The sequence below is a fragment of the Gigantopelta aegis genome, chromosome 6 (genome assembly GCF_016097555.1).
Source record: "Gigantopelta aegis isolate Gae_Host chromosome 6, Gae_host_genome, whole genome shotgun sequence".
NCBI classification, from domain to species: Eukaryota; Metazoa; Mollusca; class Gastropoda; order Neomphalida; family Peltospiridae; genus Gigantopelta; species Gigantopelta aegis.
Genome location: NC_054704.1, coordinates 60,195,803 through 60,209,120, shown reverse-complemented (window position 1 = coordinate 60,209,120; position 13,318 = coordinate 60,195,803). Strand labels below are relative to the sequence as shown.

Genomic DNA, 13,318 nt, shown 5'->3' with positions numbered 1-13,318 from the left:
GCATGCTTTGTGCAAGAAACATGGAATATGCGGGAGAAATCCTGTTCAGTGTTCACCATAAAAGGCCAGACATTCAGTCGCAAATCATTGCCACTCTGTGCAGCCTTCAGAACTCCAGAAATCAGAAAAACACAATTAGTGAACTGTTTGATGCAATTTCGTCATGCCAAGCCTCTGTGAAAATGATAGATGTCGAGTCATAGGAATCCGTGAGTCTGGGACCTCACAGCGTGACGTCGCACGTCAATTCAATGTCCACAGAAACACCATATGGCACTTATGGCAACGGTATGAACAAAACAACCAGGTCAGGGACCATCCCCATAGCGGCCGACCACCCGTGAAAACCCCTTGCCAAGATACATGGATCCGAACTGCGCATCTGCGAAACAGGTTCCAGCCAGCAACCCTCACAGCCTGTACCATCCCTGGCAACAGAAGTGTATCAGCGAGGACAGTCAAACGACGTCTACGCAGCTACAGCATCCGTGCAAGACACCTAGCCAGAAGGCCAATCCTGATGCCAGAACATCGACGCCAATGTCTCCAGTGATGCGATGGACAACACATGACTGGAGATGTGTCCTCTTCACTGATGAATCCCGTTTCCTTCTCCACAGATCTGACGGCAGGACACATGTCTACAGACGTCAAGGTGAATGTTACGTCACGCCATGTGTTCTTGAAAGGGATAATTTTGGAGGTGGTGGCGTTATGATATGGGGTGGAATTACAGCCACAGGTCAGACCCAGATGGTTGTGATTGAAGGCAATTTGAATGCTGTGAGGTACTGAGATAAAATTTTGCAAACAACTGTGTTAGGTTTTTGCAACAGAACGGCCCCAGGATGACATTACAACACGATAATGCCAGACCACACATTGCTAGAGTTGTGCAGCAGTATCTGAATCAGAATAATGTTGATGTGCTACCCTGGCCTGCCAGGTCCCCGGGTTTGTCACCAATCGAACATGTCTGGGATGAAATGGAGCGACACTTGCGACGTCTTCAAAATCATCCAACAACACTGCAGGAACTCCGGCTGATCCTTCTTCAGATCTGGAATTGCATTCCCAGGAATGTTCTCCTGCATTTAGTGGCCTCAATGAGACGACAGTGCTAGGCCTGTATCAATGCTCAAAGTGGACACACTCGCTACTGACTGTGTGAACTTCACTCTGGATCCCCTCTAGTGATGTGGCTCATTTGCATACATGTATGGCAGGTGTGCCTATTGCTTGTTTCCATACCGTCGGATATTTCTCTTTCCATGTTTCATACACAGCAGTAAAAACTTATCATCATTTATCTTTGTCTTTTGTGTGTCACAATAACTTTTGCCTTTTAGTATATTTTATTCAAGTCCAAGTTAAAGTGACAGACCCTAGTTTTCAAACACTACGACATTTTGTTTTTATTATTAAAGCCCATTTTGATCTTTTAAATTAGAAGTAATTACATTTTATTATTTAAAATATTCATTTTTGTACACTTGAAGTGGTTCTGGTCATCCAGGTGTTTGTAATATCCCAGAATGCATTTCTCATAGTTCTGAAAACACACGTTCGTCTGAGAAGTACCAGTATTTTTGGATGGTACTTCCCCATTAAACACCACAGACTTTAGCTTAACTAAACTTAATGGTAGTGTCTAATTTCACGGACTGAAACTGGGGCTGCACCTTTAAATAAACGCTCTTATGTGAATTTGCCGCCATTTTCCTTTAACTACTGGCACCCAAACAGTTGTTACTCTAACACAGTGCAGGCATAATCATGCAAAAGGTGACCAGTCTTTTATTTTAAGGTTCTAAATGTAATTATTTATTTTTATACACCCATATATAATGGGTCGTATTATGGTATGGCGTTGTGTGTCCATCCGTACATATATACGTCCGTACGTCCGTCTGTTAATGTTTTCTTGTCTGGACCATATCATGCATACAGATGCATACAGGACCATCAAACCTCACATGTAGGAACAACTTGGGATGGCGGTGTGTTGCGTACTATTACTAGGTCACTGTGACATACTTTTCATGGTCTACTGCACATAACAGTAAATCCTTGTCTGGACCATATCTTGCATACAGTTAAAGTTTGTTTTGTTTAACGACACCACTGGAGCACATTGATTAATTAATCATCGGCTATTGGATGTCAAACATTTAGTAATTCTGACTCATAGTCATCAGAGGAAACCCACTACATTTTTCCTAATGCAGCAAGGAATCTTTTATATGCACTTTCCCACAGACAGGAAAGCACATACCACGGCCTTTGACCAGTTGTGGTGCACTGGTTGGAACAAAAAAAAAACCCAATCAGATGAACGGATCCATTGAGGTGGTTCGATCCTGTGATGCAAGCATCTCAGGCGCTTGCATACAGATGCATACAGGACCATCAAACCTCACATGTAGGAATAACTTGGGATGGCGGTTTGTCGCATTCTATTACTAGGTCACTGTGACCTACATTTCACAGTCTACTGCACATAGCAGTAAATCCTTGTCCGGACCATATCTTGCATACAGATGCATACAGGACCATCAGACCTAACATGTAGGAAAAACTTGGGATGGCTGTGTGTCGCATTCTATTACTATGTCACTGTGACCTACTTTTCATGGTCTACTGCACATAACAGTAAATCCTTGTCTGGACCATATCTTGCATACAGGACCATCAAACCTCACATGTAGGAACAACTTGGGATGTTGGTGTGTTGCATTCTATTACTAGGTCACTGTGACCTACTTTTCATGGTCTACTGCACATAACAGTAAATCCTTGTCTGGACCATATCTTGCATACAGATGCATACACGACCATCAAATCTCACATGTAGGAACAACTTGGGATGGCAGTGAGTCTTGTACTATTACTAGGTCACTGTGACCTACTTTTCACGGTCTACTGCACATAACAGTAAATCCTTGTCCAGATCATATTTTGCAAACAGATACATACAGGACCATCAAACCACATGTAGGAACAACATGGTGGTTGGTCCAAAACAAACTGTTTATCCATCCCATTGCAAAAATTTCACATAATTAGAATTGAATCATAGCTGTAACATTCATTAATATAGATATGGTTTTCCATCAAAATCCTGATGGGTGTACCATGTACTTTGTTTTGTATATTTAAACATTAAATAATTAAATTTGTATGAGTTGCAAGAAATTATTTTCAGGTGCATTATATGATGAAATGCCATAAATTTAACAACAATACACCTACATAAAAAAAAGACTTAAAAAAGCATACAGAAAAATGACATTCAATTATTCAGTAGTATGTATTATGTGCTTGTGATTAGTCAAATACTTCTATACTTCCTTTTCAAATTATTGTTCATCAAAGTTTTGACATTATGCAAATAATAATAAACATTATTATTTAAATATATCTTTAAATATATATCTTTCTGTAAGTGTACATGACACCTATATGTACTACAGAATGCGTCTAAAAGCAATTGTATTTTTATTTTTTTATTTGTATTGAGAATGTCTGAATCTGAATCTGAACTGGCCTCGGTGGTGTAGCGGTTATGCCATCGGACTTCTGTCTGGTAGGTACTGGGTTCATATATCCCACCTGATGCAATGGGGGATTATTCATGCCAGTACTGGCTCCAACCCAGAGTGAGTGCACTGCTAGGCTCAATAGGTAGGTGCAAGGCCACATCATGGATGAAATTGTGGGTTTGTCTCCAATGTATGACCCCACATGGGGGATGATTACCCGGCATGCACTGCAGGTTCCGTGTACCCCGGGCTCAGGTGATACTGAGATAGCTCAACTGACAGCAAGCATGGAGCACGGACCTGTCAGGTAGTCCCATACTGAAATGGAAATACTGCGGCATCACCATTCATCTCATCATCATCCATGTTTGTAATGTCCAAAAATACAAAAAATGTCTTTGTCTCTCTGTTAAATAATAAAAAATATAATTTTGAATCTGTGCCTATGAAAAGAAAATCATTAATGTAATGCACCAATTGTGCCCTTGAAAGTCTCGTCTCTACTCTACTGCCCATTGAATAAAAGTGGAAAGCTTCTCAAAATGTGCACAACTCACCTTGCAACCCATAGGCAAGCATTTATCAAAATAGAATTTATTCTGAAATTTAAAACGCAGTAAATCCTAATCATCCAGTTGTATAAGATATAATCGGAATGCATTTTTGATATCCGCTTTAGTCATAAAGGAACCTTTCCGAATCATTAATATGGTCATTGACTGAACTACCCACAGAGTATGATAAATGATGTACATGCCAGTAGTCTCCAGGTACCATCTTTAGTACCAAACCAATAGGACTAATTTTCAAATGTTTAAATGGTGGTGAAATAAATGGGCCAGCTACCCTGCCTAATGTTATCTCTTTGTCTATTTTTGTCTTATACTATGTTTGGCAACTTGAATAATAAGATTACTTGGTTCCATTTTTACATGATCACCAATATAATGCAATAGAAATCCTTTTGCTAATTCCTCAGCCACCACTGTATTGGGATAATCAACTAACACTGAACATAACACCTTCACATTATCTGGAGTGTTTCCTAGCTGTAATAATGTGTTATTCTTATTCAACTTTGGCACTTTTGATGGTGAGGTTGGAATGAAAACAAACCTGTGACAGGTATGGACCCAGACATTGCGCACAAATATGCTTAAACCTGCATTTTTCACCATCTTGACATGGTTTTGTATTATATCCCAACACAACCCTTTCAATTCTACCTTGTTATTTGCATCAGTAACGATATGTGTGTGTTGTTTGCTACATTGCTGTAGCTAATGATGTGCAGGACCCACAATTGGACATTTATTTTGGTCCAATCATTATTTGCATACCTTGACTGCCTCATGCCATATTGTTCATCATAAGCCAGCCATTCCACATGTTTGAATTGCAGCGCTGCTGAAGGTACCAAGTTGATATAAAATATCAGCTTCTGGTGCCTATGCAGGAAGGCTTCCAAATATATACAGTAAACGCACTCATCCACTCCACTATGTCAGTAATCTTTTTATACTATGGTTGCCATTTGTTACTTTGCAACATGCCAAGCTCATTAACTGTAAATGTTATTGGACTGTGTCTAAAGTGGACCATTGACTCAAACTATTACTATCGTAACTATGTATGTTGCTAGCAATATTTGGTGAGTCATTTAAAATAATATCATCAAGGACGTAATTTGAGTTTGGGGAATGCTGGATTCGTACTAACGCTGCCGAATGTATCTCTAACACCAGCATGTTTCTCCTTACCACTAGGTTTACTTGGTAATACCAGCATGTTTCTCCTTACCACTAGGTTTACTTGGTAACACCAGCATGTTTCTCCTTACCACTAGGTTTACTCGGTAACACCAGCATGTTTCTCCTTACCACTAGGTTTACTCGGTAACACCAGCATGTTTCTCCTTACCACTAGGTTTACTCGGTAACACCAGCATGTTTCTCCTTACCACTAGGTTTACTCGGTAACACCAGCATGTTTCTCCTTACCACTAGGTTTACTCGGTAACACCAGCATGTTTCTCCTTACCACTAGGTTTACTCGGTAACACCAGCATGTTTCTCCTTACCACTAGGTTTACTTGTTCCTGCCATGCTAGCTGGGATCACATTTAGTTCCCACAATGGGACCCGCGTTGTCAGTGTCAACATCATCAGTCCATTGTGGGACTTTGTTCCATTCTCTATTTACCTTGCTTTCTTGTCCCCACTGGCATTATCCGAAAAGGTGCCTCCATTCTACTTCTTCTTGGCTTTTGACATCCTATTTTATCAATATTAAATATATCTATGTTTTGGTTATTATTTATCGATATTAAATATTTTCAAACTTTCCGTTATCCTTTTTCAAAATCACATTGCCCCAAAAACCCACTGTGCCTAGAGGGGTACTGTATTATAATCACTGTGTATCATCGTACACAGGATATTGTGAGCTCCAAAGTGAGAGAAAGGCAAAATACCAATGCACTTAGGTAAGTTATTTGCTATTTTCTTTGATCTGGTGCTGTTTATATTGCACAGTACTATGCGGTTACTTGTAGTTGCTAGATAATCTGCCAATACAATTATTTTGTCCGAAAACCAAATGAAATGACATATCTTCAAATAAAACTAAATCTATCATGTTTGCTCGTCGTCATTTTCACAATACCTGACAAAAAAAATTCATTTACTAAAGAATTATTTTGACATGGATGTCAAACATTGCCTGTAAATGACCCTTAAATTATATTAAACATATTGTGTAAGTTATACTATACATTTTTTTGTAGTTTACAAATATTTGTTTAAAACCCCAAACAATGGTGTACCGTGTATTGCAATTATAATATCTAGTTAATTGAAACAAGGGTGTACTGCGTCTTACTTTTCACAAACAAGGTAGTTTTGGCTTTATTTATACATGGTGAAGTGTATATTCGTTTGTTTTATGCACTACATTATTTTAGTTTCAAACAATGCGATATGTGCCAACTGACATATAATTATGTAAAATATTGTCATGTAGATAAACTTAATAGACTCATCGTTTTATATTTCCAGAATTAATGAAGTAGTACAAACAACAATGGATGTTGCAAATAACAAGTGCTCCTACAACAGATCCAGGGATAGAGTAAAAGTTTGTTTTGTTTAACGACGCCACTAGAGCACATAGATTTTATTAATCATCGGCAATTGGATGTCAAACATTTGGTAATTTTGACAATTTGTCTTAGAAAGGAAACCAGCAAATGTTTCCATTAGTAGCAAGTGATCTTTTATATGCACCATCCCACAGACAGGATAGCACATACCACAGCCTTTGATATACACAGTCATGGTGCACTGGCTGGAATGAGAAATAGCTCAATGGGCCTACTGACAGCAATTGATCCCAAACTGACCGCACATCAGGCAAGTGCTTTACCCCTGGGCTACTTCCAGGGACATAGTGATCGAGACAGTATCCTGAATTGAGCTACTTACATGGCAAAGATGTTAAAATCAAAGTTTGGACTTAATTGTAAAGGACATACATGGGACTCAGCGTAATTAATTGGCAAGGACATACACACATGTGATCAACAAGTGAAGTGTTGGTTGTACTGCATAGGCTACATGTTAAGATGCCGTTATATGCATTTTTACGAAACGAAATTACAGCACTCAGACTGTGATCACTAAAGAAACATACAACGTTACAGCATGTGAACAAAGATGTGTATGCTGATAATGAATTATAATTACTACACAATTTTTTATATATATTATGTATGATAATATTGGACATTTAAAAAACGTTTTCTTCTTCACTTTGATGCCTTAAATATCTGGAAAATATGCTACCTGTGAATGAAGATTATTTTAGGAAACATTTAATAATGTGCTTCTCAGTATGTAGGAATACACGGAATTAACATGTTTTGTAATTATTATATCTTTAATCTCAATTACCATTGTTTAGTGTGCATAGTTGATTATACATGTAGACTATATTTTCATAATTTTTAAATTTTCAAATAAATCAATATGCCTACACTGAATATTTGCTAAATTGCAATAGGCAGTACACTCGATTTCAATTTGAAGTTCATCACAATTTTGGGCTTTTAATAAATACATGTACAACAAAAAAACTTAATTTTCTATTGCACAACTTGCACAGTATTTAATATGTAACGTTTAAGATCGATGTCACTATGATCATTTAGTAAACTGACCTTTTTGTCAGGGTATTGTGAAAATAGAGATGAACATTTGTTATAATTTGTCTATTACATATGATCTATCAGTTCAAATGGCCTGATGATGAATGGATTCTAGCTAGTAATCACATAACATTGGTCAACATAAATCTGCAAATAACTTACCTCGATGCGTTGGTATTTTGCCTTTCTCTCGCTTCGGAGCTCGCAATATCCTGTGTACGATGATACACAGTGATAACTGTTTGATTAAAACAAGGGGAGAGTAATCAAATTTGTGGCTTATGTGACAAAATGCCTATGGCTGAGCTCAGTATAGCTCAGGCATGTCACCAAAGTTTATTTATACAAATGTTAAAAACTGTTGAAGAGTAGGCTTGTGGTGCTCACAGTATACTAGATACACTCTCCCATTTTGATTTAGATATAATAAACAAACTGATACATAAAGGGTGTCTAGTTAACACTTTGTGTGCATCTTAAATAGGACAATGGCCTACTTGGCCAGCACCCACTTCTTATTACAGGTTTACCCCTTGCAGCAAAATACTGGTTTAGATTGGGAACATATGATGTTCGTCAAGAGTGCATAAGGCGTACTTGGAATCATATTATTATAATAACTCATCTAATTTAAACTGGTCATTTTATATAAAAATTATGTGGATCAACCAAGGCTCATTATACCCTCACAGAAATACACGTAAGTTCAAACAAGAACTCGAGTCGAAATATATAAAATTCTGATCAGATACTATTCAAAACAATGATTCTAAACTCAGAACATACAGTCTATTTAAATCAGAATTTAAATTAGAAAACTACCTGCTCTGCACACCAAACTTCGAACAATGCAGATCATTTACTAAAATGAGAATCAGTGCGCACAGTCATCATATTGAACTTGGAAGATTCTGTAAACCTAAGAAACTAATTGAACAGAGGACTTGTTTTGTTTGTAATTCTCAAGCTGTGGAAGATGAAACACATTTTATTTTAGACTGCCCTATTTATTATGTTGAAAGGCAACAACTATTTGATAAGTTTAACTCCTTTTCTGACTTCTCTTCTCTAAATAGCAATTTACAATTTATATTTATTATGTCATACAATAATGGTAACATTGAAATTCTTAACCATGTATAACATTTATTGATGGCTGTATTTCTAAACGCAAAGTTCTTGTTCCAGCTATCAGTGGGGCAGTAATTTAATTTAATTATTTCCAAGTACAGGTACTTTAACCATTTATTTTTATAATATACTTTATTCCTACAAATATAATACAAATTTTGTTTCTCCGTATGGCATGTACATTAATATTGTTATTATTATTAATCATTGTTGTTACTGATGTTGTATGTTTGATTTTTTTTTTTTTTTTATCTGTTTGCAAACACCAGCTTGTTTGGTAATATGCAATAAATTGAATTGAATTGAATTGAATTGAATTGAATTGAATTGATTCCTGTAAATCATAAAATACTAGCTATCTTAAAATGTACCGAATTCCAACTCAGTGATTTATTAGTGACATAAACCTTCAGTGAGGTCATCATATCAGAAACTGACAAAAGAAAAGAATAAGCTTAAGTTGTAGGGTGTGCTGAAATAGTGTTTTTGATACATTTTAACGTTTTGCAGCTTACGCTAGCCTTACAAGCAGACAACTTAAATTAAGTAAAAAATTGCAGTAAAGTTGTTGTTTGCTATCCTTTTGGTTTAAGCAATAGCATGTAACCATTGTTATATGTTCATTTAATATAATCACTGACAAAACAATTGCACAAAAGTTTTTAGGAACAGTCTCTTTAAATTTAGCGTTATGAAATATTAGCGTCTTGTATGACCTTGCTAATTTTGCTCACATTTTATACTCGCTAACATTTCCTGATTTATATAGAGAATAATACATGAGTGGCCATTAGATACCATTTAACTTACAAGTTGTTTTAAAATGTATCTAACAATCGAAAGCGAGTTTGATACGTTTTTAAACAACTCATTGTAAGATAAATGGTATCTAACGGACATGAATGTATTATTCTATTTCTTACATACCCTCAAAAACCAGGTTTTAAGCAAATTTTAACATCTTTTCGACTTAAAGTTATTTACAGCCTTTGCACTTGTAGCTAACTTACACGTCACAGACAAATGATTGTCAGGTTAACTATACGTCACAAGGTAATCAATTTCGATAATGCTGGTTTTTCATGGAATGTATGGTATTGGTGACCTAGGAGCAGCCAGTTGTATGTCTTGAAATTGTTAACACACATACATGTGTAAACAAGTATGTGTTATAAAAAATAACGAATGATGTTCTCACCAACGTGTGTGTAAGAAAGTATCTTAATACATAAAAATATATATTTAAAAACTCATCTGAACTGAACTTTATTTACACTCTGGCCATAGTCTTTGCCAAGGATATTTATACACAACAATCAATATAATTATTGTAACCAAATAGTGGGTGTACAATAATGTGTATAAGTACAAAAATACCAAGAATATCAGAACAAAATATTAATAATTAAACTTCAAAATTTAGACACAAGCCTTTATAGACCTTAGTAATTACTACAATTTGATGTGACAGTTTTTGGAATTTGATAATCCTGGGTTTCTGTAATTACAGTACCTTTGACAAATTGAATCCTGAAGATGTTTGATGTACATACTATTATGTGATCAATTTCAAATGATATGAAAAATTACTACTTTAAACAAGAAAAAAAGAAAAAGAATTAAGACATACTTGGGCATAGCATGGTCTTGACCTGTGGGGTGAAGGTTTGGATATGAATCTATGAGACCCATTTGTCTATATATTCTTTGGACACCTATATGAATATTGAAATATTGCACTGAACCACTCCCCCACCCCTAGCCTACACCTCTGATATAGACATAGACATAAATACTAAGCACTGCTTAGTAAGCAGTATTGTTAGAGGACCAAGTACCTTGATAATGTATTGCTATAATATCAGGTATATATAGCAGAGCCTAAATCTCAAATCCAGCAATTACAAAATCTGCAACAAACAGCTAGGACCTATACTGAACATCAAAAGAAATGCAAATATTTTAATATGCATATTTTTCCTGATACAATGAATTCAGTAAATAGACTGTCAAAATGGGCCAAAAATGTCCACAAGACATTAATAATTTTAATGAAACAAAAACTAATTGGATTTAGACAAAGCTGAATAATTTTTTAAAAATTAAAGAAAATTGAATTCATATTTGTTTTTCCTTTGTTGTTTTATATATGCCTCCACTTTATGTTAGGTTGTTTTAATATAGACATATTCTCTATATTTCTTTGAGGTCAGGTTGCTAAGCTCTTCCATGATCCAAGTATCGGCAATGCTGTCAACATTATCATCACCCGATTAGTCTTGTTAACAGAAGACCAGGTATTAGTTTTGTTTAAAAACATATTAAACTATTAATTAACAGTTTGAAACATATTGTTTATTTAGAAAGACACTGTTAAATGTTTAGATATTAAATCTTTACTTAAATTATGTGTAATAACAAGTGTAATGATGTAATTGTGGGAAGCGAAATGATGTCATAACATGATATTGGTTTCCCAGTCCTAGCTCAGACTGTGCATGTGAAATATGGAATCAGTTTGTCATCTCCTTCTTGTTAAAGTTGAAACATTTTGAGACAGTCCTTGTTATTCATAATAAAACTAACAATAATAATATGGATAATAAAGAAATGATTATACATGTGTATGAGTCATACTGGTTTTACAAAACTTGTGTCAGGATTTAGGTATTACCCTCTTTTCACTCTGACAATACAAGAATCCTGACATACTTGTGTATGTGTCATACTAGTTTTACAAAACTTGTGTCAGGATTTATGTATTACCCGGTACCCTCTTTTCACTCTGGCAATATAAGAATCCTGTCACTTATTTCGTAAAATCAGTATGACACATAAGCTTGTGTGATAATCTCTATTTATTTATTAATATAAAACATCTTGTTTGCTGTCAGTAAAGTGAGGCCGGATTGCTTAAAACATGACTTTGACTATGTGATAATGTTAGTCTTATTCACCTGACTGTGCTACCACAACAACTATGCTATAGGACCTTGAGTCATAATCGCCGCTGTAGAATTGTCTCCCCTTGCCAGATGTATATCCATATCCATGCATGGGCAGACCATCGTTCTCAATTCTGCAGTCCTCTTTTAATAATTTTCTCTTTTTGTTTTGTTTTGCCCTTGTGGTGGGTACCAGGTCTCTGTGGTTGGAGGTGATGCTTAATTTGTTACTTCTGTGGTGCTCATTGGGTGCCGGGGGACGGTGGTGACTTCAGTTACTGTGGTTCTCCCTTTTTTACCGTCTTCAGGATGGAAGCCGAATGGAGGTGCTTCAGTCTGGTGGTTTGGATTGCTTGCAATCGCTGTTGGAATCTTCTGTTCTTGATTCTGCCCAGACTCTGGTGAAGATGTGAGGATGCCGCCTTCATGTGTGGCCGTGACGTCTTTGGCTCCACCTCCACCTGGTTTTCCAGTGCAGGAAAGCGATGGTTTCCTCACAAGTTCAGTTTGGCGATGCAGGTGTGACTCAGGTGTGGAAGCCTGTTCATGCCAATGAATTTCAGGGTAGGCTATGGGGCTTACGATTACCAAGGTGAGGAGGTTCATCTGGTCTGTGCCGAGGCTATTGCAGCCAAAGTCATAGTTCCCCTCTTTCAGGGCATTTTCTTTGGAAATAAGCCATTGGGGGTGCAGGCTCCATGTCAGGAGTTGGGTTTATAGCTGGCTCAAGAGACTCATGAATCACTTTTGGAGAATGATGCTTTGATCATGGTCATATCATAAGAGCAGTGGTTGAAGGGTACCCTGTGGCTTTAGCCATAGGAAAACTCTTGCGCAGTACAAAGTTGATCGCCCTTTCTTCATACATTAGGCGTGTCTTTCCTTACTTATCCAACGATTGTATCAGCTAGAGTTAAGATGGACTGTCATCCGGTGCCTTCTGTGTGTTGTTCGGGGACCTGGAAATGAGGGAGAGGTGTCAACCTATTTTTCAGGTCAGTAACCATTTGGAAACATTCCTGTTGTAAGCCTTTCTGCGATGACGAACAGTTGTTGGCGGCGGCTGTGACCGAACAACCTTTTGCTCCGATGCAACCTTTTCCTGTTTGGGTTGCAGGCTGCCGACATTGTGAACATATAGTTTTTGAAGTCCCAACTTGGAACGTTTGCAAACTCAGTTCCGGTGCAGCAACATTTAAACTGCCATCTTCCAAGAAACTGGCGCTTCTTTAGGGATTCCAGATTCCCAAGGTTTCTGGCCCTACTTGGCAGGCAGGGATTGCACAGGCACCTTCAAAACAGTCATTTTTGGCAGAGAGCGGCACTGTTTCGGGTTACCACTAAGGGCATGGCGCCTACCAGTAGTACGTTGACGGGTGTCAGTCATCACAGAAGGGTACAAGATCCCTTCTTTTCATTGACTCTCCCTCTCTTTTCATCTCCCCAGAAGCCTCTGATGCTGTTGTTAGACAGGCGGGTTGCTGGTGAATAAGATG

At 37.1% G+C, this 13,318-nt stretch overlaps 1 protein-coding gene across 1 annotated transcript in view; it reads left to right on the top strand.

The window, feature by feature from the left end:
* The window catches only part of LOC121374653 (A disintegrin and metalloproteinase with thrombospondin motifs 6-like), a 162,670-nt gene that overhangs the window by 54,505 nt on the left and 94,847 nt on the right, over positions 1 to 13,318 (top strand). The window contains exon 7 of the mRNA XM_041501762.1: positions 11,091 to 11,174. Within this exon, the coding sequence (XP_041357696.1) occupies positions 11,091 to 11,174 (84 nt within the window). The remainder of the gene's footprint in view (positions 1 to 11,090; positions 11,175 to 13,318) is intronic.